This window comes from Terrapene carolina, unplaced genomic scaffold (assembly GCF_002925995.2).
Source record: "Terrapene carolina triunguis isolate 2854851 unplaced genomic scaffold, T_m_triunguis-2.0 Scaffold42, whole genome shotgun sequence".
NCBI classification, from domain to species: domain Eukaryota; kingdom Metazoa; phylum Chordata; order Testudines; family Emydidae; genus Terrapene; species Terrapene triunguis.
In genome coordinates this window covers 55,934,251-55,961,856 of record NW_020664393.1, presented here as the reverse complement: position 1 = coordinate 55,961,856, position 27,606 = coordinate 55,934,251, and the positions used below count along the sequence as shown (strand labels likewise).

The 27,606-nt window shown below is 41.8% G+C and overlaps 1 protein-coding gene across 1 annotated transcript in view; it reads right to left on the bottom strand.

The window, feature by feature from the left end:
* The window catches only part of CPSF3 (cleavage and polyadenylation specific factor 3), a 65,550-nt gene extending 37,950 nt beyond the window's left edge, over nt 1–27,600 (bottom strand). Inside the window, exons 1-7 of the mRNA XM_026655346.1 lie at nt 27,517–27,600; nt 19,218–19,281; nt 17,665–17,762; nt 14,557–14,685; nt 8,600–8,777; nt 6,699–6,788; nt 4,465–4,615 (exon numbers count right to left, since the gene is read on the bottom strand). Of these exons, the coding sequence (XP_026511131.1) occupies nt 4,465–4,615; nt 6,699–6,788; nt 8,600–8,777; nt 14,557–14,685; nt 17,665–17,762; nt 19,218–19,281; nt 27,517–27,587 (781 nt within the window). The 5' untranslated portion in view covers nt 27,588–27,600. The remainder of the gene's footprint in view (nt 1–4,464; nt 4,616–6,698; nt 6,789–8,599; nt 8,778–14,556; nt 14,686–17,664; nt 17,763–19,217; nt 19,282–27,516) is intronic.
* Nucleotides 27,601–27,606: the final 6 nt, after the last annotated feature.

The following is a 27,606-nucleotide window of genomic DNA, read 5'->3' as shown; positions in this document are numbered from 1 at the left end:
TCTTAAAGGACAAACTCGGCCAACCTAAAACTAAATTGGCTAAAGGAGAGGTTAATTGTTTCATGCAGTGGTGGGAAGAGGCAAATCGTAGGTGGACAAAATCAAAACTCGCCTCTCTCAAATATTCAAATAATAAGTTAAAAGCTAAGTTAAAAGCCTCCTCTCCCACCACCAGATCGAGCGCTCCCCTTTACCCCATTCTCCGGAAAAAACCAACCAAACAAAAAAAAACCAAATCGATCCCAACCCCCTCCATACTCCCATCTCATTGTAAAAAGGACAAAAAGCCCCTTGTTCTGTTCCCCTTCATTGTCTGCCTCAGAAACTGATTCTTTAGTGTTCCACTACCAATTCAGCAAGGAGGGTGGGCTCCTCAACTAGTCCCCACCCTTCCTGGTCCCCTTCCTTAAACATTTCTTTCAAAATTGTGAAATGACCACAGTATCACTCACAAAAACGGTTCATTGGAAAAAGCTGGATCGGACCCAGACAAGCAGGCAAGCAACAGATAAAGAAACTGAAAAACAGGTTGGAAGCCCTAAGGGCATAGTGTCAGGAGTAAGAAAAGCAGTAAGTGCAAGCATGAACCCCTGGAACAATACTTAAAATGGTGAAATCTGAGTTGATAAAGGTGTCATTTTGGGAGATAAACAAGTGATTTAAGGAAAGAGAGTGAAAAGTTAACTCTACAAAGGCTGGAAAGAATTAAGCAGTTAAACCTTGTAAAAATGTTAAGGACCTTGTTAAAAGAATTCTTGGTTTCTTTGCAGCCATTCTAAAGGAAAAATGGGCCCTTTTCCAGAGGAATGTCTGTCTAATTAAAATCATTTGACTATAAACAATTTAGTCAAATTTGCTAAAAAACATAAGGAGGGGGGGGGGTTCTATTGAAACTTAACTGCCACAAATGTATAAAGGTAATGTAATCTATATACAGCTATGTAAAAACAAAGCAGTGTAAAAGGGATGTTAAGGAAAAGAAAATGTGTATGTATCTGTCTGTGGAAATATGTGAGGTTCTAAGAACCTAAACCAACACACCTGGTTTGTAAAACTCCTGTTTTGTAGGTTTAAGATAAATTGGTTTTGATTTGTTTATAATGCCACTAAAAATCCATTTGACTCTTTAATTCAAAGTTGCAAAACTGACAGACCTTTTTGCCAGACACAGGTAATCAGTGTTGGTTGGCTTTGGGATTTGGGATTTAACCCTTAAGGGGTAACTTGATTCTTTACAAAATTTAAAATGTTTTTAAATAAAGACCAAGTTATGGCTGCAACAGGGCAGTCAAAATCAGGAGAATAGGAAGAGATTCTGAATTATTTTTGTTTGTTTTTTTTGTAAAAAAAAAGAAGAGAAAAGAGGTATAAAAAAAAAAAAAAGAAAGAAACACTGAGCCTTGGGATGGCTCTGTGTAATCAGACTGTCACTTCGATAAGGGTACATGATTGATATGTATAAAAGTTAAACTATAGAAGGAATGTGCATTTTCCCCAGGACATGTGCAGTGTATATTATAGAAGGGGTGAAAGAAATGCAAACGAAACATGCTACTTAATTAAAATCCTATCAGGGCTCCAATGGAGCCACAATAGATTGTTTTCTCTTTTTCAGATCTCTGTGTGTTTTGAAAGCAAGAGTTAAAAGTAATCAAAACTCTGGTAAAAGTTAATTGTGTCTGCTGATGGCTTTGAATCCAAAATCTCAGCTTACTGTAAGCACTGATTTAGCTGAGTTCTCTATCAATCTTGGCATTGAATGGCAGAAAGTTACCAATCATCTGTTAAAAGGTAAAAAGGTAACATAGTTCCTAGAAAAAAACAAAACAAAACAAGAAGGCAATGTGGAAAACCGAACCATTCATATTATACACGCAAATGGGAACATGTTAAGAATTGCCACTGCAGAAAGACATTGGTGTAACATATTTTCTGAATGCTCTCCCACAACTACTGGCATACTAATGTTACTAACCCTAATTGTTTTTGGTTTTAAATTGTATGTGTTTAATTGGAATGTTTGAAATGTGCTGTTGGATAAAATAAATGTATGCAAAGCTAGAGCCACTGGCCCAAATCACCTCCCAGTATTTTCTATTACGCGAACTAAATAAGAAGTGACACTGGCGATTAATAATCTTAGTGTCAAAAGGGGGATATGTAGGAGCTGGATTTTATAATGTACTATGAGAATTAATATATGATTTGATTTCATCCTGTCAGCCACCCTTTTTGAATAGCAGAAAGGAATGACAGACCAAAACAATCCTTATGACTGATTATGGTCACCCTTTTGTTTTAGGATAAGTTATAATGTCTACTATGGTTTCCTATATGTATTACAAAGTAGGCACTCTAGTTAAATATACATTTCTTTGTTTTAAGGTTTAGTAAGTAAGAGACAGGATTCTCTACTGTGTCTATGTTAAGTAGATTAGAGGAACATTGAAGGCCTGGGTCTCAATGTAAATTGTCTTAGTTATTGATTGTAAAACTTAGCAAGGTTTAATTTGCAATGCCTTTTTGCTCGATATAAAATACTACTGTTTGTATTCTCAATCTGTGTGAATGAGGAATGTATGCATCAGGAAAAGATAAGGTGTGAAGGCCATTGTTATAGCCAGAGTCAAGGAAGAAGTAGTAAAGAGACTTAAAGGACATCAAAGAATCATCAGGTACTGCTTACTACCCAGACGGCTGTTAAACTGTCTGGCAAAGCAGCGTGGATACATGCTTTGCAGTGTAAGAAGGCACCACCCCCAGCGAACCAATCATCACCTCAGGACCACGCAGAGTCAATTTTGACTCCAGAAGAAGACATAGAGGAACAGCCTGCAATACCTTACAATCTACGCTCTCATAAGGGTTGCCAGAAGCAGACGATGACCTAAAGCAAGGCCCAAAAAGAAGCAGTAGCGAACCTAGCGCCTGCTGCCTGGTGGACGTAAAACGGTGACTGTGGTTCCCTCAGTTGAGGTTGTCAGAACCAGAAGGGACTTGCCTCCAACATGCGCCTCTGGTGGCGCTTGTTCCTCGGCTGCCGGTGTCTTAAGGTCTGGGGAGTCCACGATGACAATTCTTTTATCCAGCAGCAAGTGTGGATAGCTCAGACCCTTAATATTTCTAAATGCTGGGTCTGCAGCCACATCCCAGCACACTCTCAAACTGCAGTTCCTGTCCTGGCAACCCCACTCAACTCCCCAGACCTCACTGGAGGACCTCGCCCGTTTAACAAAACGTGGAACAGCAATGACACTTGGGAAGCAGTGGGAATAAATGTATCTAAATGGATAAGTGTGGTGGAGGGAAAAGGTCATTGGTGTTGGGTGTGTAATGGGACAGGGCTGGATCTGGGAAAAAAGCCGTTGCCGTCAGCATATTGAGGCCAATGGTGTATGGGATTATTCGAACAAAACTAAAGAGTGGCGGGCCGGGTATGGGGATATGAATTTTTTCTCGACTGGGATCAAATAGAAAAATCAATCTCATGTTCCCGCTTTGTTCTATTGTTAAGTTCGCGCCCTTTTTATCTGTATAAAATAAGGTAGTGTGGGTCTTGGATGGTGCTCAGATTATCTGGGTGTTATTAGCAGAGCACTGTGCTAATAAAACAGAGTGGTCTGACAAACTGTGAGTCCTGAGTCTAACTTTGACATAACTTAAGTGACTTGTCTCATTTTTAAGGGACGTAGATGAGTAGGAAGTTAAGCTCCAGTAACTTGCATTTAGGCCTATTTGAAAAATTTCCCAGGGTGTTCTGAAATAATCAGTTTAGTTCACTGGCTACAGAATCCCTGTTTCTTTAATAACTCATTAGTTGTAAATGTGAAATATGTCTTGATAAGAGAAGTTTATGTATCCAAAACATTAAAGGTTGTTTTGTTTAATACAAATACATTTTATATGCTGTTTTGTGTGTTTAATTAAATTCTAATTACAATCCTAATGCAGTTTGACACAAAACATGACCAAAAGGCTAGTTATCTAGTAAATAAGTAATACATCATTCACAATTTTCTAACATACTAAAAATATACAATTAATAAGAATCAGAAAATATTAAAATATATATTTGCTTAAGTAATGATATAGTATACAGTCTTTTGTAGTAAAAAGATGTTCCAAATCTTGTGCAAAGGATCTATTTAGTTGCAAATCAACATGCTTTAATGGGTACGTCAACGAATGAGAATGCACCTTTCTTTAGACACTAATTGAAGTACAAATGGAAAAGTTGATTAAAATCAATTATTTAAATCCAGGCTTTCCATTTGGTGATTTAAGTCACCTTGATTTAAATCAAGTCACCCTGGGATTTTTAAGTCATTAGCTCACTGCAAAGGTGTTGAAAGACTTGTTTAAATAAATAAATACATACAAACTTATTGTACATAAAAGGACAGCCATTAAAAAATTTCCACTGTATTTTGCTCATTCAGTGTTAAATGATGTGAAGATACATACCTAAGATCAAAAGCAGCTCTTGAGCGCGACCCAAGGCAAAGACGGGAATAAGACCTCTACCTCCTCTGTTTACAATATCATGAACAGTGTTACAGAATCTTGCTTCTCGCTCTTCCCTTTTTTCATGAATATGGGTACCATAGGTGGATTCCTAAGTAGTAAAGTACATACAGAGCTATTATTAAAACAATGGCGAACCGCGGCCACTGGGAGCTGCGGGGGGCCATGCCTGCGGACAGTCAACGTCTCATGGCCCGCAATCAGATTACCCTGATGGGCCATATATAGACCGCAGTTTGCCTACCACTGTATTATACTCTTCTCTGAAGTCAACAAGAAAATGCTGACCAGAATATTGAGGTTATCTTATTGAAACAGAACTTCTATTCACAGTTAATTCTTCCATCCTACTGTAAATGCATCACATATATGAGCCTCATTTGATTTTGCTCAAGACATGAATTGTAGGAAGAACGAGTGCATTGAATTCAGGTACTAAGTTTGCTTTAAAAAACAACAACAACTAGAAAATTGCTGTGAAAACAGAGGCTGTTTGTAAGGACAGACTCTGGCAGCAGAGAGAAGACTAGCATTTTGATACTATTCTCAGGGTTGTTTTTTAAATGCTGCTTTTCCCAAACCAGAAATGCTCATCCGAATGTGTAAAACAAATACACAAGCATTGTTGACTCTCAGAGACAAAACTACAACAGCAGAAGAACCTGACTTGGTAGCCAGAGCTGTACTTTGGTGCACTGAGGTGACCCACCCTCCCTTTCTTTAAAGCCTTGTCTGCATTAGGGATTTGCCCTGATTTCAGCCATTTGTGGCCAGCCACCAATGCAGCTTCACCAGTGAAAATCCCTAGTGTAGACAGGCAAAGCTGCTCTTTACCCTGCCTGAAACTAGGATAAACTCCACCAGCACAAACTAAGAGTTGTAAGAATGCAGCTACGCCAGTGGCTGAAATCAGGGCAAATCCACAGTCTAGACAAGGTCTCAGTCTGGAGCCTTAAGGTATTTCTTCAGCAGAAAGGCAGCTCATAACACTATAAATAGGGCCCCTAACAAAGTCATGGTCCATTTTGATCAATTTCATAGCCAGAGGGTTGTAAAATTGGTCAATTTTACGTTTGCAGCTGTTTACATCTGAAATTTCAGTGTTATAATTGTGGGGTTCCCAACCCAAAAGGTACCTGGAAGTGGGTCTGATCTCCCCCCCCCCTCTTTCCACAACCCCAGAGCTGCCATGCAAACGAAGGACAAGTCCTGCCCTGCCTCCAGCCCAGCAGGTACTCACAGCCAGGAGCCCTCTGGCTGGGGCGCCTCCAGGAGCAGGGGGAGATCGTACCCACCTCCACAAGTTTCCTCCAGCTGCAGGAGCCTCCGGATCTGGGCAGGGAGCTTCCTGCAGCAGGAGCAGGCACTCGGAGGTGGGTCTGATCTCCCTCTCCCTCTCAGCTGCCATGCAAGAAAAAGATAAGTCCTGTCCTCCTCAGCCCTGCAAGGACTCACAGCTAGGAGCCCCCTGGTTGGGGCGCTCCCAGCAGCAAGGAGGAGATCAGATTTCATGGGGAAGGGCTTATTTCACAGTCCTTGACACATTTTTCACAGCTGTGAAATTGGTAGGGCCCTAACTATAAACTGTCGACAGAATCTATATGTAATCCCAAAGGTAAAGTACCAGATTCCACTCTTTTCTTTGAATCAACACTGAACCAATGCAACATTATGCTGGTAGGAGGCACTATGATGCTGGAGATGCTCTCTTGCAGAGGTGTAAAAACAAGGTCTTTTCTATGTGTATTCATTAAAAGTCCCTCAACACTTCTTGCAAGAAAAGGGGTATTAATCTGTGTACTGCCCATATTCCCTGCTGTAGCTTCAACTGTTGTGGTTGGAATGACTTCCTTCTTGTGCTACTCCTGTTCTAGCAGGTTTCTGAGCACACCTCTGGGACAAAGTTGGGGCTTACACAGGTTAGAGAAGTGACACAGAGCTTTGGACAGTGCTTTGACACTGGCCTGAAACACACTATACAGAAGTTATTATATGCTAAATACTGTATTGGATTTCCCCTGCAGCCTGGCTGTAAGGGACACATAATGCACATTGCTAAAGTTACATGTCACCATCAAGCTTCTACCTTTATTTTGACACTCACTTCAGATCTTCGTAATTCCTTCTAGACACTCCCAACTACTAATTTAAAGAAATCACAGTGCGAAACTTACAATGATAAGAATATCAGGTTTAATATTAGGAATCTCAGCTGCCATCAGGTGTCTGTCTTCCTGTCTTGAGAAATCACCTGTATATAAAAGCTGTGACAGAGAAAGAAAAATAATAGATATGTAATGAGACAGAATGACTAAGTCAGCAAAAATATATTAACAACATGTTTTGTAGAGGAAAAGTTTAATATTTTAGCAAAGCTACTATTCAAGGATTTATAATAAAAGGTTCAAATGTTTTGAATGTATTGAAGACTGCTTTGATAAATACATTGTGCTTATATGTTTTATTATGAAGACAATAAACAAATCCTAATTGCAATGACTGAAAGATTTCAAGCAGTATATATACGTAGCTATAAACATAAGTATCAACATTTTTGTAGTTCCTCCTTTCTGTTACAAAAGTGACATTTTTAGAGTTTTGCACCAGTACACAAGCCATTAAAAACTTAAAAAACTCAAGAGCTTCCATTTGAGAATATCAGCATAATGAACAACCCTCAACAGGAACTATTTTAATTAGCTTATGTTGTACTAAAGACTGATATTTCCACATTATTACTTTAAACTGAGAAAACTGCACACTTATTTTTAAAGGAAAACCCATAATTTAAAATGCTTTCTCTAAGGTCTTTATCCTGCTCTCCAATTCATTGGTCCCTCTCAGATCAATTCCTAACTGCATAGTGAAGGGCAAATTGAGCCCCAAACAGAGTGAATTACAGGATTTTCACTTCATAACTTCAACATGCTGTATCCTACAATCACTCATTTGAAGAGAGTTTAAATACAAATCATGCTCAAAAGCTTGAATAAGAACACAGATGACCAGCAGTGGAAAAGATAAATGGTCTGTGTAGCTTGCTATCCTGTAGCCTATACCACATGCTTCAAGAGAAAGCACAGAACATAATGCATATAAAAAATAATAATTTGAGCAATACACACAACAGAAGAAAGGCTGTTTCTTCCCCCACCAAGTGATGATCAGCAAGAAGACCACTATCTCTTCTCATTTTTATTCTAGCTATTTAACCAGAGTCTTCTCAATATATGTTCTTAACCCTTTCTGAATCTTGCTAAGCCATAGGTTTTCAAACTTTCATAATGTAAACTATATCTTAATAGGGAAATTACCTTGTGGATCACCACCTTCCATTTGCAACTACACAAAACATTTCCTCTCCCATTTGTGATCACTTCTTAGTGTGCCTGTGGACATTTTAGAAATTGCTTATAGGGAGGAAGATTGGTTTTCCTGTCCAGATACTGAACTGGGACTCACAAATCTCTGCTTGACATCTGATTCGGCCACAGACTTGTTGTATAACCTTGGACAAATTATTTAATTTTTCTGTGCTTCAGCTCCCTGTACATAAAAATGGGAAAAAGAATATTTCCCTACCTCACAAGGGTGTTGTGAAGATTAATTAATTAATGTGAGGCACTATAGTACTATGGTGATGGAGGCTAGTGAAGTTCCTAGATAGACAGACAGATATGGGAAAGTAAAGTATTTATGGATTAAGTTACCTTTTAATGCAATTTAACTACTGGATGCAAGGACAGCTAGCAACAGGTGATCAGCCAGCTCTCAGCAGACCAGTTTGGTAATCTCTGTGCTAAGTCATTCCAAGCTTAGACCACATACTTAAAACTCACCTCTTCCACGAAGCCCACATATACTATCTCACTTAAATAAAACTGCTGTCACTCACCAGCTATAACTGATTAAAAATAATACTTCAAAACAAAGCCTCCTTCTGGGTCTTCCAGTGTGCTTGGTTTGAGGTTTCTTGCCTATTTTCATATTTTGAGCTCTGAACTCATTGCCAATGCTTAAAAACTAATAATAAATTTTTTTGACAAGGAGTTACTGCTCTATACTAAAAAAATACCTTCACACCAGCTATTTCAATCATAAACATGGCTGCTCCCAGGACGTGGCCCGCGTGGTAACACCAGAACTTGATTCCTGCCACCTCTTTTACTTCATGAAAGTTGATGGTTTCAATTTTGTCCATGCTTTCTTCCAGATCTGTCTCCGTGTACAGCATGTCATCTGCTGAAATATTGCTGTATAAAAATGAAATGGCCAAGTATCAGCTAGTTTCACCGGTTTACTTTACAGAATAATTACAGATGTGCTCCTTCGATAGATTTTGTAACTCAAGATCCCCATTCAAAATTGCAGATTCCTTCCAAATTAAAAATATTGAACCAGCTAGAGCCATGGTTTCTAACACTATTTCCCTAACCAGTATGAACAGGTCATATATTCAGAAAGGCCACATTAAACTACCTTTTTCATGCAAGGCAGTGTCTTGTACTACCAGCACAATGGGTTCCCAATGGGCACTACTTTAATACAAATACACCTCTATCTCGATATAACGCTGTCCTCAGGAGCCAAAAAATCTTACCGCGTAATAGGTGAAACCATGTTATATTGAACTTGCTTTGATCCACCGGAATGCACAGCCCCGCCCCCTTGGAGCACTGCTTTACCGCATTAGATCCGAATTCATATTATATCGGGTCGCGTTATATCGGGGTAGGGGTGTAATAAAAATATAACTTATAGCTTGCTTTAGTAACCAGATCATAACACAGTTTTCACACACAAAAAAGCCTGTCTATGCCTGTTAGCAAAAACTGCACTTAATGATAGCTATATCTATCATACATCTGATCCCAGTGTGGAGTGGGATACCACATACTGCTTAGCTAAATCTATGTGGAGGATAGTTAGCATACATTAATTATGACGTATTTCCCAGATTCAGATTCTGTCATTCATGTAAATACCATTGTATAATATTAGTCTTACGATTCATAATACATTGTATGCAGCATAGTTGTAGCCCTGTCAGTCCCAGGATATTAGAGACCAGATGGATGAGAAAATATCTTTTATTGGACCAACCTATGTTGGAGAGAAAGACAAGCTTTTGAGACACACAGAGCTCTTCTACAGGGCTGGGAAAGGTTCTCCAAGCTTCACAGCTAAATGCAAGGTGGAACAGATTGTTTAGCATAGGTGGTTAGTGTTTTAGGCTCTCTTCCTCACATTCCAAGGCACCATTCTAATGCTATGTCTACACTACTGCGGTAAGTCTACCTACTCTACACAATTCCAGCACGTGAATAATGTGGCTGGAGTCTACATAACTTAGGTCGAGTTACCGCGGGGTCTACACCGCGGGGGATCGATGGGAGAAAATCTCCTGTCGACTTACCTTACTCTTTTTGTCAAGGGTAGAGTACAGGGGTCAACTGGAGAGCGATCTGCAGTCGATTTGGCGGGGCTTTATTAGACCTGCTAAATCGATCACCAGTGGATTGATCTCAGAGCTCGATCCCTGCTGTAGTGTAGACTTGCCCTAAGACAGAGTGGCTCGTTAGCACCTCTGCTGTCATAAGATAAAGAGGAGGGGGCTAGTGGGTTACAGATTGTTGCAATAAGCCATAAATCCAATGTCTCTATTCAGTCCATGATTTTTAGTGTCTAGCAGAGTTATGAATTTAAGCTCGCAGCCTAGTCTTTTGAAAGTGTTGTGCAGGTTTCCTTTGAGGATTAGGAGTGATAGAGATACAATATCTGACCTTTCACCAACAGAAGATAAAAGATATTATCTCACCCACCTTCTCTCTCATAATACACTGGTCCATTAAGCTTTTTTCCCTAACTGACCTTTTGTGTTTTAAAATTAAACTATCTGGTGAAATTGTAAAATGTACAATTAATATTTGTTGAACTCCCAAATTATGTTCAGGGCTGTTAACGTCATAAAAAAAAAGATGGTTCCTCTCCCAAGATACACAAGAATAATGAAGAAAGGAGGAACAAATATATGCATGTAACCAAGCAGCCCAGTGTCTCCCACAATCCTGGACATCAGGGCTGCTCTCCTCTGTCTGCAACTTCATGGAGGCAGATCAGCATTTTGGCACCACGCACTGGCCAGACCCTCTTTGCTCCCACTTGCCACCAGTTTCTCTGCCTCTATGACAGCAGACAGTGGTGGTCGCTATTGATCCCGCTCTTTTTCAATTTGAGCTGCTTCTGCCCAGTTTTTGAGCAGCGGAGAACAACGTTCTCCCTCTCCGACATTCGTCCTCCTCCCTCAGGGTTTTAATTCTCTCTGAGCCTCTGCTGTAGCACCGCCCTGTCCAGCTCCTCTGCCCCTTGAAGGCATGGCAGAGCAGCCAAGAAAACACAAGATTAGATCCAAGCAGTGTTCTATTTGTGAATTTCCTAGTTTTGGCAGAGAGTGAGTTGTGCACAGCTTGCATCCAGCCAACCGGTCCTAGGGCTGCAAGTCAAACAGGCAGGTGGAGTCCCCTATCCACCTAGGCAGTCACAACTCCAGTGGGGGAAGAATGGACCAGGAACCCCAGTGCAGACCAGGAAGAGGCTTCAAAAAGTGACGAGACGCCGACAACTTGACTCAGGGCACCGAGGCAGGTGAGCTGTCTGGCTCTGAATGTGAACAGGATGGGTGGAAAATGCAGCAAAGTTTTTTCTCCCCTCAGAAATTTCAAGCTATGTGCAACAAGGTTGTTTCCACAATTCAAATCCAACCTGAGCAGGCTCTTGAGAGTAAGCCTCAGAGTAAATAGGTCCCCTCAAAATCCACCCCTGAGGTGGTGATACCCCTTAACTCCTTCTTCAAGGAAGTGATTAGGGATGAGTGGAACAAGCCTTATAAGGGCAAGCGCATTAACAAGAGCAACTTCAGGCTCCATAACATTCAAGAACCAAAAGGGATCTATTGCTGATACCGAAGGCTGACCTGCCGCAGAGTCCCTCGCCAGAGATATGGTTATTCTTTCAGAGGGGGAGTTCTATACTAAGGACACCACAGACAGAAAGATGGAGGCTACTCTCAAAATGACTTTGAAGACTCCTCCACCACCGTCTGAGTGTCTCTGGCAGTTCCCTGCTTTGCAGGAGCATCTTTCCTAGCTGGAAGATCTCAAAACCCTTAAAGGAAGAGATCACCCTGACTTTGGTTCAATTTTAAAGAAAGTCTCCTGAACAACAGCTTTTGTAGCTGATGCCTCAATAGATGCAATGGGGTTCTCAGCCCGAGCCATGGCTTTTAGTGTAACTAGATGCCACCTAGGGCTCTGTCCCTAGAAAGTGCACACTCACTCTAGGCAGGTTCTATGCTTGGCCAAGTTGACAGGTTCCCTCATTTTTGGAGAAAGGCTGGAGAAGGAGGTGGCTGACAGTGCAGCAAAATCTCACCCTGCCCCATTAAGTGCCCTAAGGAGAGAGTACATTAATCGGCTTTCAGACACATGCACTCCTTTCACTCTTTGTAACAGTGAAGGGACAGCCACACCGGTACCAGCAAAGAGACAACAGATTCTCCAAGGGAAAACACAGTAGAATCGAGATCCAGGGGGAAGCCCAGAGGGACCTCGGCCGCTCACCCACCCAATCCACTTTATGACTGAGATTGTGTAGGCCTCTGTCCAGAACTGAAGCTAGGGGACAGAATTTCACATTTCCTAGAGGAATGGCTCATCGACCACAGAAAAATGAGTAAGGAAGATAATGAGCCAGGGATATTCCCCCAAGCTGTGGGCTCCAGTCCAATGGTTCTTCATCCAATCACCCAATTCCAACAATGCAGTAAAACACAATCTGATCAAGAATGAAATGTCTCATCTTCTGGATATGGCAGTGTTAAAGGGGGTTTCCCAAAATAAATGTTCTTCAGGTTCTACTTGGGACACAGAGGCCCACTGGTGTTAACATACAAAGGGTTCTTTATAAGCAACTCCCATCTCAGACCTGACAAACTCACTACACCTAATATATCATTTCCATGGTATTTAGCTATGAAAAGTAGCATGTGAGATCTCTCCTGAAAGCTTGTAATTTATCAATACTCATAATCATTGCAAGATTTGTGCAAGTGTAATATCTAAGGAATAATGTAACTATATTGAAAATTATACCTTATGGTCTTGGAACAAAAGTTAGTCACCAGGAATCATATATCTCAGTCCTGGCCCATTCAAGTATGAGGGAGTTTTCACCTCTCTCCGATCAGCCAGTGATGAAATACAAGGTTTAATTCTCAACCCTCATTGCATCTCAGAATAGTCAATGGAAAACTATCAAAGACAACTTCAAACAATCAAAACCATTTGGAAGTAAAAAGGAACATTATAAACCGTCAGGGGATCGCCCTGTCTTTGAATAAAGACTGCATATTCAGCGAATCAAGTCTCCTCCAGGTGCATGGCTTCCTCATCAATGCCAAGAAAAGTTCCCTGGTTCCGTCCACCAGAATAAACCGCCTAGTGGCAGAAATAGCCACCTCGATAGCAAGGATCTACCCATTATTAGAAAGGTTTCAGAAAATCCAGGAATTATCATCTTGCTCCAGAGCCACAGGAGATCCATCATAGAATTATACCGCCAACTGCTAGGACTCCAGGTCTCATGCATAGGGATCACTTCCTGGGCACAGTCACAGATCAGACATCTTTCAAGCCTTTATATTAAGGGTCTGGAACAAATGAAAGATCAAGTACAGGTACCGACACAGGTGTTCAACTCCTTACAGTGGTGGTCAGTCCACAACGATATGTCCATCTGCTGCTGTGGAATACATGTCTGCATCACATCTCGAAGAACTACAGTTACAGTAAGTAAGAGTTTCTTCTTCGTTGAGTAGTTGCAGACATGTATTCCACTTAAGTGACTCACAAGCTGTAGCCACAGGAGGTGGGGCTCAGAGTAAAGTATATTAGATAAGGATTACAGGACCACTTTCCCAAAATTTGTATCTCTTTCCCATAATTCCTGCCACCAAGAGGTAAATCCAAAATTTTTAAAGCTGCTATATTACCTCCTTCAGGCAAGAAGCTGCTTAACACTTTCTGCAAACAAATACTTTGCTTCCACAGACTCCCCTACTACAGCCACTTAACATGCTTATATATGCAAAGCACCGTAAAATTTTGCATACAGGTCGGGGACACAATCTCATCTCTATTAATGTTTACTTTTGACATTATATAATAATTATTACAGTAATGCAAAGGGACAATTACTGTTTGACCTTTCAGGGAATGAATGCCTCTGGAAGAGAGCAAAAATAAACTATAGACTTACCTACTAATAATCTCACCCAACACACAGTTCAGGCAATATATGTTTGGGGAATGGGAGTTAGACCAAAAGGAACTATCCTATATACTTGAACACAATACCAATATAGTTAACATTTGAAATGTATAATTTAATATAATAAATATAATACCATGCTCACTGTTAATCTCAAACTATGAAAATAGCCGAAAGGTTCAAATTTGGACCAAAAAAAGTCGAGGTTTTATACAAACCATCTTATAAGATCAAAGGAAATGTTTCCATAAACTTGTATTTCCACTGGACTTTTACACAATTTGATTTTTGTGGGTTTTTAAAAAAAGTAAATAAACAAACAAAATTCCCCTTTCATGTTTGCAGCCCAAACATTATCACCTAAAAGTGAAATTGACTAGAAATTAACTTGTCTACTTCCATTTATCAGAGCTTCAGGAAATGCAAAAAGTAAACATGACAAATAATTAAAAGTAAATTCGATGTATTTTCCTTCATTTTTAATGCTATAAATTAAATGTTATTAGTAACCTAAGTAAGTGAACTTTTAAAGAAAATTACATATGATTATTAAACTGACAGTGGTCTTTTAAAAATATAAGATATAACAAACTGCATTCAAAGCCCCCCAAGTCATTGCATCATTTCTCACACACTTCCCCCACTGGACAGACAGGAGCAGTAATTCAGGAGGGAGTTATAAAAACAACCAGTGTGTCCACTTACCTAACCTTGACGTAATCTGAAAGGAGCCACCTGTAAATAGCTTTTGTAGCATGAGTCATAAATGTTCTTCCTTTGAAACTGGTCTTCTGCAGAAACCATGGTAAAGCCCCACAGTGATCCAAATGGAAACTTAAAACGGACAAATGAATACAGTTAATACATTAATATCACATAATACAACTCACAGAACCATAGAAATGTAGGTTTGGGAGGGACCTTGGGAGGTCATCAAGTCCAGCCCCCTACACTGAGGCAGGACCAAGTAAAGCTAGACCATCCCTGAGAGGTGTTTGTCTAACCTGTTCTTAAAAGCCTCCAATAATGGGGATTCCACAACCTTCCTTGGAAGCCTGTTCCAGAACTTAACTACCCATACAGTTAGAATTTTTTTCCTAATATTTAACCTAACTATCCCTTGATGCAGATTAAACTGGTTACTTTTTGTCCTACCTTCATAGGTATGGAGAACAATTGATCACACTTCTTTTTATAACAGCACTTAATATATTCGAAGACTATTATCAGATTCTCCCCTCCCCCAGTCTTCTTTTCTCAAGACTAAAGATGCCCGGGTTTTTAAATCTTTCCTCAGAGCTCAGGTTTGCTAAATCTTTTATCATTTTTGTTGCTCTCCTCTGGACTCTTTCCAATTTGTCCACAACTTTCCTAAAGTGTGATGCCCAGAACTGGACACAGTGCTCCAGCTGAGGCCTCACCAGTGCCGAGTACAGCGGGACAATTACCTTCCATCTCTAACATGCAACACTTCTGTTAAATATACCCCCCAAATAATATTAGTCTTTTTCACAATTGCATCACTCCTGTTAAATTTCTGATCTCCTGTAATCCCTGAGATCCTTTTCAGCAGTACTACTGCCTAGCCAGTTATTCCCAATTTGGAGTTTTGCATTTGATTTTTTTCTCCTAAGCGCAGAGTACTTTGTACAGAGTACAGAGTACTTTGTCTTTATTGAATTTCATCTTGTTGAATTCAGACCAATCCTCCATTTTGTCAAGGTCGTTTTCAATTCTAATCCTGCCCTCCAGAGTGCTTGCGACCCCTCCCATCTTGGTGTCATCTGCAAATTTTATAAGCATCCTCTCCATTGTCCAAGTCATGAAATTTTGACTAGTACTGGACTCAGGACTGACCCCTGCAGGACCCCATTAGATGCAACATCTCAGTTTGACAGCGAACCATTGATACCTCCTCTGAGTAGGATTTCAACCATCTTTTTTAAATGCTAAACCATTCACTAATTTACTACATTAATGCAATGTTACACAAATCAGGAAACACAGGAATTAGGGTTTCATCAGCAGTGTTAACTGGGCTGCATTATGCATTCTGTATATTCTAAGATATTAAGATTGATACATTAAAATGCAATAGAGAAAAGTTAACTTTTGCATTTTAACATCTGCATTTCTTGATAAATTTTACCTATAGAACCTTACAATTATGGGTTTTTTGCAAGTAAAGAAAAAGGACTGATAATGGGAAGGAAGAGAATGAACTTCACACACACAGAGAAAGGACGACAGAATAAAGCTAACAGCAGTGGCCCCAAAGTTGGCACGTGGGCCACCACAGATTAGAAGTGAACGACTAAAATATGTTTTTAGTAGTATACTAGATAACAATTTGGTCATTCCTACTAATGATGCTAATTTTAAAACAGTGGTTTTGAGATAAAGGTGCAACAAGTGCATTTTAATTACCATACATAAAGTATCTGAGTGAATGCCTCTGTAACCCCTGTATCAGCATTTCTCAAACTCTGGTCTGTGGGGCACTGGTGGTCCATGGAGAGCTAACTGGTCACACAGGGCTGACTATCCTTGTTTCCAGGTGCTAAGTCATATTATCAGCCCAATCTAACACCCTTTTAAGTCAATGGGTGTCTTCTCAACTCGTGATCCAACTCCCATTAAAAACAGCTAAAAATACAATAAATACTTTCCTAATATTTCTTTTACACATAAACAATTGCTGAAGTTGACACAGTGATGTTATGTAATCACGAAAGGGAGAGGAGGGTGGCCACGAGGTCACAATGGGCATGGAGGAGTGCCATGACATTAAGTAGTAGTTTTGTAGCCTACAGGTATTTCCTGGGTGAGCCATAGGTATAAATTAAGGCAATAAACCAATAAGCTTGCAAGCCTCACGGCCAGTAAGACAATAATTTAGCTAAACTAATTAAGGCATAAGGCCCAAAAAGCCTTAGCATAAGTAGCTAAGCAAGAGTAACCCTAGATCATAAAATATAAGATGGAATGCTGTGATGACTAAACTGCTGATAGGTAATCACAGGATGCCAGTTTATACCACCCCGGAATATTTTTAGGTAGGGACATCAGCAGATGTCTGACCACAAGAATGCCATGGTAATTAATTGACATATATGCTAATAAGCTTGATGTAAAAGGATTAATAACCTATAGAGAAGGGCACCCCAATATTAGTAGGGAGAGGAACTATAAATAAGGAAAAGGGACTGAAATCCCTATAGAACATGCATTAAGCACAGTGGTCTCAATAGAACACATTATAAAAGCTGTATCCCAGCCCGTGTACCTGGGGAGATGCCAGGATGACAACCACTGATGATGGTGAGGGGAAAGATGAGGAAGATAACTAACACTTCAAGTTGTTTTGCAAGAGATGGTGTAAGCCTATGGATGCTCAGCTCATTCTGTATGATCTCTACCTGCTTTGCTGGGCTGGGTGTTTGTGAAGTTGCTAATTGTATTAATAAAACTATTATAAATATAGTGTGATTTCCTAAGTGTGAGTGTTGTAACTGTACGTCAAGGCTCCCAACTGAATACTAATTCTGATAATACTGGGTCTGATCTTGGGACAAGAACCAGCCAAATTTCAGACTGCTAACTGGGGAAACTAAATCAGTAATATAATCAATATGCAATCAGCAGATTAGGCAACAGTTCACACTACACAAATATTGGGAACTACTGTCCTTTCATCACACCAATAGTGTCTGGATGACATCTGGCCCCAACCTTTCTTAAAAGTTGGAAGTCAACAAGGCTTAGAGCAAGAACTCAAAGCAAGCATTAATTCTTGTTCTAAATGCAACTTACTGACTGATTAAGAGGAGATCAATCTCAGCAGGATCTATCAAGTCAATGTAAGGTAGGGCATCCATTCCTTCTAGGCCAGGGTGAATTCCACAATCAAGCTGAAAAGTGATGAAAAATAATTAAAACTCCTTCTCAAAACCTATAAAAATGAATAAGCACACACAAATTTATGGCATCATTACAAGCGAGTGTCATGCGGGAAAAATTCATTTTGTTTATTCACAGTTTTTGACACATTGTGATATATTAGACTCCAAGCTAGACTCTAGGGCAGGGTTGGGCAAACTTTTTGGCCCGAGGACCACATCTGGGTATGGAAATTGTATGGCGGGCCATGAATGCTCACAAAATTGGGGGTTGGGGTGCAGGAGGGGATGAGGGCTCTGGGGTGGGGCCAGAAATGAGGAGTTCAGGGTGTGGAAGGGGGCTCCAGACTAAGGCAGGGGGTTGGGTGTGGGGAGGGAGGGGGGTGAGGGCTCCAACTGGGAGTGCGGGCTCTGGGGTGGGGCTGAGGATGCAGGGAGGTGTTCTGGGCTGGTATCGAGGGGCTCAGGGAGCAGGAAGGGGATCAGTGCTAGGGCAGGGGGTTGGGGTGCAAGAGGGGGTAAGGGGTGCAGGCTCTGGGCAGTGCTTACCTCAAGCAGCTCCCGGAAGCAGTGGCATGCCCCTCCTCCGGCTCCTACGCGGAGGCGTAGCCAGCCAGTTCTGTGCGCTGCCCCGTCCTCAGGCGCCGCCCCGCAGCTCCCATTGGCCAAGGTTCCTGGCCAGTGGGAGCTGCGGGGGCGGCGCTTGGGACAGGGGAAGCATGCAGAGTCCCCTGGCTGCCCCTATGCATAGGAGCCAGAGGTGGGACAGTCTGCTGCTTCCGGGAGCCGCGCAGAGCCACAGCACGCATAGAGCGGGGCAAGCCCCGGACCCTGCTCCCCGGCAGGAGCTCGAGGGCTGGATTAAAATGTCTGAAGGGCCGGATATGGCCCCCAGGCCATAGTTTGCCCACTCCTGCTTTAGGGTATCTGTGTAGGTGACTTATCTTCAGTGGAAAACTGAATGCCTTTTGAGAGCCTATTTTCCAGACCTGAGCCTTTGCATGTGCATTTTTGTACCTACACGAGCCTCTAGCCACACTTTTCCAATAGTAACAGTTGACAGCATAGGTGAACAGCCTTTCATGTGTGGATTCTATCACCTGAGTACACAGGCATTAATGCTGGAAAAGCAAACAGAGCATCTGTGCATACACACACAACTGTGTGAACAAAGTAAAGGTTAGGCTCAGACATCACTGAAAACTAGATTGTGAGCATATCACCTACACTTATACATAAATAGATACCCGAATTTTCTCTCAGGATTTATACACATCTTTTATTACTAAATTAAAATCTCATATAATAGGTCACATCCTCTAGGTAACGTTGCTCTTGGGAACCAGAGACTTTGCCTGTTTAGGGAAAGGCAGACATCGATACCAGACTTTTGTGAGGAACTTGGATTTAACACACAATAGCTTTTTACAACAGACCCTGGTAATTCAGGTGTTTACAAATAATTACCATTATTTTTCTTCCTTTAAACTCCAGAATAATGCATGATCTTCCTACTTCTTGCCCAGCACCTCTGTGAAAGGAAATCCATGACAAAGTTAGCAAAAACAAAAAACCACCCACCGTATCTAAACACAGTTAACTACATCTCTGTTTTAAGTGCATTTAGATGCCTATGTGCAGAACTCAACATTCTACTGTTTAACAATCCGACTGTAGAATGAAAGGCCAATAACTATTTAAACTAACTGAACAGTGACATTTCATTCAATGAAACTGAGATCCTGTCCATGACTAAAGTACAGAAGACCTAAATTTGGGAAAGGACTGGTATCTTTTCTCTAGGATGGCAAATGAATGCTTGTTGCCGACATGGGCTAAAGCAATTTAAATGCTTACAGCAAACTTACCCCCGAAATATTTTGATAACTTGAGGGTGCTTTCTATTTATAATAGAACAACTGTATTCTAGGTTGAATGAATTTAAGGTATCAGAGACTATTAGCCCAGCACAGAATTATTTCAGAGTTAACAGGAAATGCCCTCAAGTTATTATACTGATTTCTTTTATTAGACACAAAATTTTCAGAGAAAGGAGAAAAAACAGAAAAAGCAAAACCAATTGTCAAACTGCTGAAAGGTACACTGTTTTGAAGTAATTAAGCTCTTTTTGCTTTTCCTTTCACCATCTCTTTTCCCCACTGCCATTCAGTTTCTTCCCTACAGATAAGTAAGGTGCTTGTCCTCAGTAATTGCAATAGGTTTTTATGTTAGGGAAGGAAAGATGGGATTCCCCAAATGTAAAAAAGCCAGTGAACACTCATATACATGGCCATTATTATCGAAACAGGTGTCTCAGGGATCTGTACAAAAGAAAGGGGGTAAAAATCAGAGGAAGGAGGAAAATGAATAAGGGATTTAAACTATGTTTTAAAGCCACTTTCCCTTTCAGTGGAGTGTCAGCCCTCATCTCCTTGCTTTTGGTGTGCTGTTCTTACCCACACACTCCCTTTAGATTCACATGTACAGGGAGATTTTCTGTTTCTGTCAGAAAAGTGAAGAACAGAAGTGGTATATTTGTTGATGACAAGCAACTTGAAACTTCTGAATAGGAAGCCAACCCAAAGACAGGGATTACAATAGCCCAAGTAGATTCACATGTTTTGGATATTCACAGCAAGGAAAATAAGAAAGAACTTGTGCAATTATGCAAATACCAGTACTCTGATTGGCTAATGGTTGTCAGTCAAAGATTTTCATACTGTATGGGGGAGAAATAACCATTCCGACATTGTACAAATCTCACACCCAAAACAAAATCTTGGGCTTAATATAGAGGTATCTGGCTAAAAATTAGTGGTCTGTGCTATCCAGGCCATACTAGATGATCTCCTCTGCCCTTAAACTCTATGAAACAACATCGTACAGGGAACTGCATAATTTGGGGGGGGAATTAAACATTAAGTATCCACAGCTATGCAGCCTCCCTGCATTCTGATGGGCTCAGACATTCCATTTCAGTACTGTATAATGTAATCTGTACTAATATATCAGCCCTTGACACAGGCTTATGCTAGTAAAGAACAATATAAAATTTTGAAATGCTTGATATTGTGGCGATAGGTGCCTTTGAAAATTCCACGATAAAGGGCTCTCTGTGTTAGTAATAGTTCCCCTTTTCCCACACAGCTATGATTTTACTTCCCTAAAGATGTGCAATGCTTTCAACTGTGAGAAAAAAGGACTGGGCTGAGAACATTTGTTTTGAAAGCTAACTCATTTCCAAAATATTTTTTTCACCACACTGTCAAACACACCCCCTTTAATAATTCATATACTTTGTTCTGATAAATGAATACAGATAGTTTGGGTCATTTAGCAGTGACATAACTTATCTACTCTCAAGTTCATCTTTGCAATTTGGTGGCATAGGTCAAGCCTCCAGAGCATAAAAATTGATAGATGCCAAGTAAGAACAGAGAAACTGATAAAGAAAGATCAAGCTTCTCAGAGGGTGATGCAACAGAGAGCTCAGATCCTTATGCGCCACTAAATTCAGCACAATCATGTGACGACAGTACCATGTAGGGGTGGGCAACCTATCCCTCTGCTCCTTCTCTACTGTTACCTCAGCCCAAACTCCCTTGCTACGAAAGGCCATTTAAGTTATGGTATTTTGCAGCTTTCAGCACTCCATGCTGAGAGGCAGTTTTGAATTATAAATCTAACATTTTTTCTGTTTCTTCGTTTATTACTAAAGAAACTAAAGTGTCAGTATTAATGTAATTATTACAAAGGGGAAGCCTAAACAAGTATGCACTTGTTTCCTGATGTATCTAAAGTCATCCAGTTACACTACTGTAGAAATCACTTATCCAAAGGCAAGATTCAAAAAGGGATCAGATGTTTATATGGATAACAGGAACACCCAATTTTGGAAGGGAGATCAAACCTCAGACTTCAGGGTTTAAGCCTCTTTCTAAGTGATCAGGGAAAGAGCTAACACGGGGAGCAGATTATTCCAGATCTCTCTGCTGTACAGTTCTTACGCCTTCCTCTGACTGGTCTGGTGCTGGCCACTGTCAGAGACAGGACACTGACACTCAGTGAACCTTGCGTCTGTTCCAGTGCAGTACAGTAATTCTTACGATTCTATAAGAGAGGTGTCACTGCTTTTCTTTTTTCCAGATTAGGGTAGGTTAATGTATTTGTACAATGCATTTTGTACAGAACATTTCTTGCATGACTGAGGGAGATTTGCTTTTAACTGCTCAATAGCCTCACCAGCTGCTTCAAATCCTTTGGTAGTTTCAGGAATTACCAGTCAAAATAATTTTTTTGTTAAATAAACTCACTACCCCTAGAACTCTATTCCCACATGACTTGTTTTGGATTCTTCTAAAGAAACTACCTTTTCTTTTCTAGCCTCACATGCCTTAGCATAATGTTTGCTGAAAGTCCGAGTTTTACTTCTTTCTTTTACCAATAATTAGCAGCTACCTGTATCTGCTGTCCTCTGAAATAAACAAAGTGCCTTTCAATGAATGCGACTGAACAAAAGGGAGAGGGAAAGTGAAGTCATGTAATGTCTCTTAGCACCCAAGGGTTGTAATGGGAGCTCAGTGTGAATCCTTGTCTCTTTGTTGAAACTCCAAGAGTGCCAACTGTGATAGTGTTTTGTGTGATGTGGATACCTATTCACTGGCAACTGGACTGAAACCACCAAACCTATTTCACACAGGCCAAGAAACAGCCATCAGATGGTAACAGGTTTTGTTAAAGTTAAAAAGTTTGCAAACAAATTTAAACAGGACACATTTACAGTCCTTTCAACTAGTTCACTTCCATTTAGGTCCTGTCTACACCAGTGGCTCGCAACCTTTTCAGACTACTGTACCTCATTCAGGATTCTGATTTGTTTTGCACACTGCCATGTTTCACCTCACTTAAAAACTACTTGCTTACAAAATCAGACATAAAAATACAAAAGTGTCACAGCCCATTATTACTGAAAATTTGCTTACGTTCTCATTTTTTCCATATAATTATAAAATAAATCAATTGGAATATAAATATTGTACTTACATTTCAGTGTATAGTATATAGAGCAGTATAAACAAGTCATTGTCTATCTGTATGAAATATTAGTTTGTACTGACTTCGATACTGCTTTTTATGTAGCCTGTTGTAAAACTAGGCAAATAGCTAGATGAGTTGATGTATCAATTGGAAGATCTCTGACCCCGGGTTGACAACCACTGGTCTACATTACAGAGTTTTGTCAACGCAAATTACGCCGACGTACCACCACCGCTGTAATTAAACCACTGTTGCATGTCCACACGATGCTCATTGTGTTGGTGGAGTGCATCCACAATAGCAGCTCTTGCATCGACAGAAAACAGAGCACTGTGGGTAGCTATCCTACTGTGCAACTAGCCACAGGGTGCTTTGGGACAGGTTTGCAATGCCTCATGGGGGCAGGTACAGCGTCACATGATAAGGGCTTTCTCAATCCAATTGTTCCATGGGTATCCTACTAGATTACCAGCTGCTTTTCAACTGCCCTACCTGCAACCCAGCCATCTCTGTCAGAAAACACAGATCCTTCACTGCTGTTCAGTATTGTGCTGTGCGTTATGAACACAAGGCTATAAGAGGAGCCCAACGGGGGGCTATTCGGCTGAGGGATGCTTTGAAGGAGCATATTAACACTAAGCTACAGTAATATGTGTTGCCGTAGTGTGTTAAGCCCGGCATTGTTTGTTTGCTCTATGCTATGAACCTTGTAATGATTGCTGTGTGTGCCTGAACAGTAACACATTTTAAATCACTTTTTAAAGTAGCACTCGGTAATATGACCAAAATGACATTGCTAAACACTAACACAAGACCACAGAAGTGGGGGGAGGGGGGAGGAGGGAGAAGAGTGTGAGAGAGAGAGAGTGTGTGTGTTAGGGGAGTGTGTCAGAGAGTGTGTGGGGAGGAGTGTGTATGTGTGAGAGAGACAGACTCTGTGCTGGGGGACAGTGAATGTGTCTGCACGCTGATTCTAAGGCTATGTCTACATTAAGCACCTTTTAGCAACACAGCTGTGCCGCTACAGCCGTGCCGCTAAAAGGCGCGCAGTGTAGCTGCTGTTTGTTGCCAGGAGAGAGCTCTCCCATCGACAAAAAACTTCCACCCACAACGAGTGGCGGCAGCTTTGTCGGCAGTAGAGCTCTCCTGCAACAAAGCGCTGTTCACACCGGTGCTTTTCGTTGGCAAAACTTCTGTCGTTCAGGGGTGTGGCTTTTTTACACCTCTGAACAACAAAAGTTTTGTTGTTCAGGTTCCAGTGACAAAGCCCAAGTTCAGACAGCAGCCAGAAACAACCAGTCCTGAGGCAGAAGCTGGTGCAGACAGCTGGTGTCCTCGTCTCCCCACCCCAGAGGAGAATGGTACACAGGTAGGGGGAGGTGGACACCCCGACATCAGCCCACACCTCCCTCCCTGACTCTGCACAGCACAGCAGTCTTTCCCCCGCTACCCCTTGCAGCAGCCCTCCCTGCCTGCCACTGTGGTTCTAGTCCCGGGGAAAGCAGGATTCTGCATTAATGTTTTGATTCCGTGACTCCCTTACAGTTCTCCCACAGACCAAGGAGATCCACCCCCACCCCTGTAGTCCAGGCAGGAGTGTGTTTGCTGCCAGAAGCCAGCATGCTCAGCTGGACAGTGGCTATGTGAGCTCTCCATGCTGAGGAATTTCAAAATTTCCTAGGGCTTTGAAAGGGATGGGGCGCATGCGTGTGCAGCTGGATGCAGGGCAGCGGAGTTCGAAACGGTGAGCAGAGCGGTCACAGTGAGCGTTGTGAGATACCTCCTGGAGGCCAGTTATGGCGACATAACAAACGCAGTGTCTACACTGATGCTCTGTCGCTCTAACTTTGCTGCAAAAAGCACCACGCCGCTCGTTGAGGTGGTTTTATTTTGTTGACAAAGCAGGAGAGTTTTGTCAGCAAGAGGGGCATTATAGTGTATACACCTCCACTGTTTTGTCGACCAAAGCTGCCTTTTGCCAACAAAACTTTGTAGTGTAAACAAGGCCTTGGAGTATACACAGTTGGTGTTCAACTGCCAATCTCCAAATGTTCTGGCATTGCTCAAAGCAAAATGTTATAAAGAAAGAAAGCTGTGCTTTATAAAAGTTTAAAAAAATATCCCACAAAGAGCTATTTCAAATTTAATCCATACTTGAATCTTATTACAAATCCATTGCACAGGCCCATTAAACTTAAGTGGACAAGGATCTCACCAAGCTGATATTGCAGCCTTTTCCTTGAGTTATATCATTTCTATTTTTATTTTCATATTTAATTTTATAACATATTGAAAACATTTTATGGAGCATCATAAAAAATATTATACTGACTAAATTATATGCAGGTGATCTCTTCTGAGTCTAAGCAACCAGTGCAAAACACTTAGGACTCCTTGCCATCAGTTTAAAATCCTGACACAAGTCTTTTATCTGAGATAGAAAGGATCCAATGGTAGGAAGACAATGGCAGCTGAAGGTGCAAGAGTCTCCTAGGAAGAACTCAGGATCAGCCCCAAAGTGAGTCCCACACAAGTTCATAGACTCAGACCACAAGGGACCATCATAATCAGAAGTTAGTGTGTGGGCTTTTTACAGGAGACTTTAAAAACAGTGGTGCTGTCTACTCTACATGGACTTTAAAAAGAGTCGTGGATTCTTTAAACTTGTGTCTGATATAAGTCTTACCTCAATCTCTCTTTTCCCCACTCCGCAACTGCTGGACGGCATGCTGTTTGCTTAGCTGCTGCCCTCACACACCAGTAATGGTTAAGACTACGTTTTAGTCATGGGTATTTTTAGTAAAAGTCATGGATAGATCACGTGACCTGTCCATAACTTTTACTATATACCCCTGACTAAAACTTGGGGGGGCTTTGGGGTGTGTGGCCTGCAGGTGCTCAGGTGGGGGACGGCCTGGGTGCTAGGGAGTGGGACACAGCTGGAGAAGCATCGCAGGTGTTTGGGGTGGGGGACTCGCGGCCCAGGGGGTGCCGCAGGTGCTGGGGCAGGTTCCCTACCCAGTTCCTAGTTCCACATGCTGCCTCCGCTCTGCCCCAAGCCCCGGTACTGCCACTCATTGGCTGGGAACTGCAGCCAATGGGAGCTGCGGGGGTGGTGCCTTCAGGCGGAGGCAGCACATGGAGCTAGGGGGAGGGGGGTTCCTATCCCCCTTCCAGGAGCTCCCCCCAGGTAAGCACCACCCCACACCAAACTCCTGCTGTGGGGGGGACAGGGGGATGCAAGACTGCCCCAGCAGCAGCCAGTGTGACATGCCCAGAGGCTGCCCGAGCTGCTGCAGAAGTCACGGAGGTCACAGAATCTGTAACTTCCGTGACAAACACGGAGCCTTAGTGATGGTTACATTTCAGTGGATCTGTGGAGTGAAACACCTGGGAGTCTAGATTATGAAGGAGACACTGTGACACTGACAGACCAGGTGTTAGCTCATGCCAGAGCCCCAAGCCAATTCACTTGTGTATTAATATAGATCAGAGTGATTTTGTTAAAGAATGTACTTGTTGTTTAAACTTCATGAAAACTAATGGAACGTTACTTGCATTGTTTTCACTTAGCTGTATCCTGTTATAATGTAGTAGCAATCATTTACACTGCGTAGAGCCCTGTAACTAAATAACCCATCAAACGAGAAAGAAGCCTTGTGGAATGCAAATGAAGAATTTTATCAGAAAAGTGTTAATTTCAAAGCAAGTGGTCATTGTGTGTGATGACTGGAGATCAAAGACTCAAAATGCATTCCTTACTCTTTGTCATCAAAGGAAAAGCCCACAGGGGTAGTGACCCTGTCAGCTTGTTTTCTGTGAGAAGAAGCTTTAAGTATGTATTCAAGGAAAGATCCTATTTCTCTGGACTGTTTGGACTCTTACAGGGAAGTATACCAGACGCAAAGTAGAGATCCCCAGAGACAATATGGGAACTCTGAAAAGACTTTTTGTAAACTGGCAGTTTATTGCATCACTGCCTCCATTTGGAATTACAAAGTGTGACTCATCTGTTAATATATTTTACCTATTTTAACCTCTCAATAACTCTCATTTCCTTTTCTTAACTAATAAACCTTTAGTTAGTTTACTATAGAATGGGCTACCAAACTAGTTCTTTGTGTAAGGTCTAGGATACTAACTGATCTGGAGTAAGTGACTGGTGTCTTGGGACTGGAAGTAACCTAAATGTGATGTGATGTCTGGTGTAAGTAACCATCTTATCACTAAGTCCGGTTTGTCTGGGTAGCAAGATAGACCGGAGAGTTTAAGGGGAATGTCTGTGATGCTATAGTAAGACTGGTAGAGTGATCCAGGAGTTCACATTTGTCACTGGCTTGGCGAAAACGAATTATAGAACATACCAGCAGTGTGTGTGTGTGTGGGGGGGGTCTGCCCCATTTTCTGACAGTCACTCCAGACACACTGACACGACATTAATGCTGTGCCACAAACTTAAGGTCTGCGACACCATGTTAGTGCAGGTGACGTCTGAAGGGACTCCAGTGCCCCAGCCTCCAACTGCTCCATGTCCCCGCCTCCCGCTGTCCCCCAAGCGCCCCAGCTCCCGCCTGCCGCTGCCCCAGCCCCCTCCTGCCGCTGCCCCTCCCCGGCCAGTGCCCCAGCCCCCCGCTACTCTCCTCCCCCGCCGGCCGCCCCATGTTCCCGCCTCCCGCTATCCCCCTTCCCCCGCCAGCGCCCTGCTGCTCCGCCGTCCGCTGTCACTCACAGGGGCCGGATCAACAGCTGGTCGCTCTCCTCGGCCGGGATCATGGCCTCGGCTTTTCTCTTCGCCGACATCCCGGAAAAGGAGGAGCGA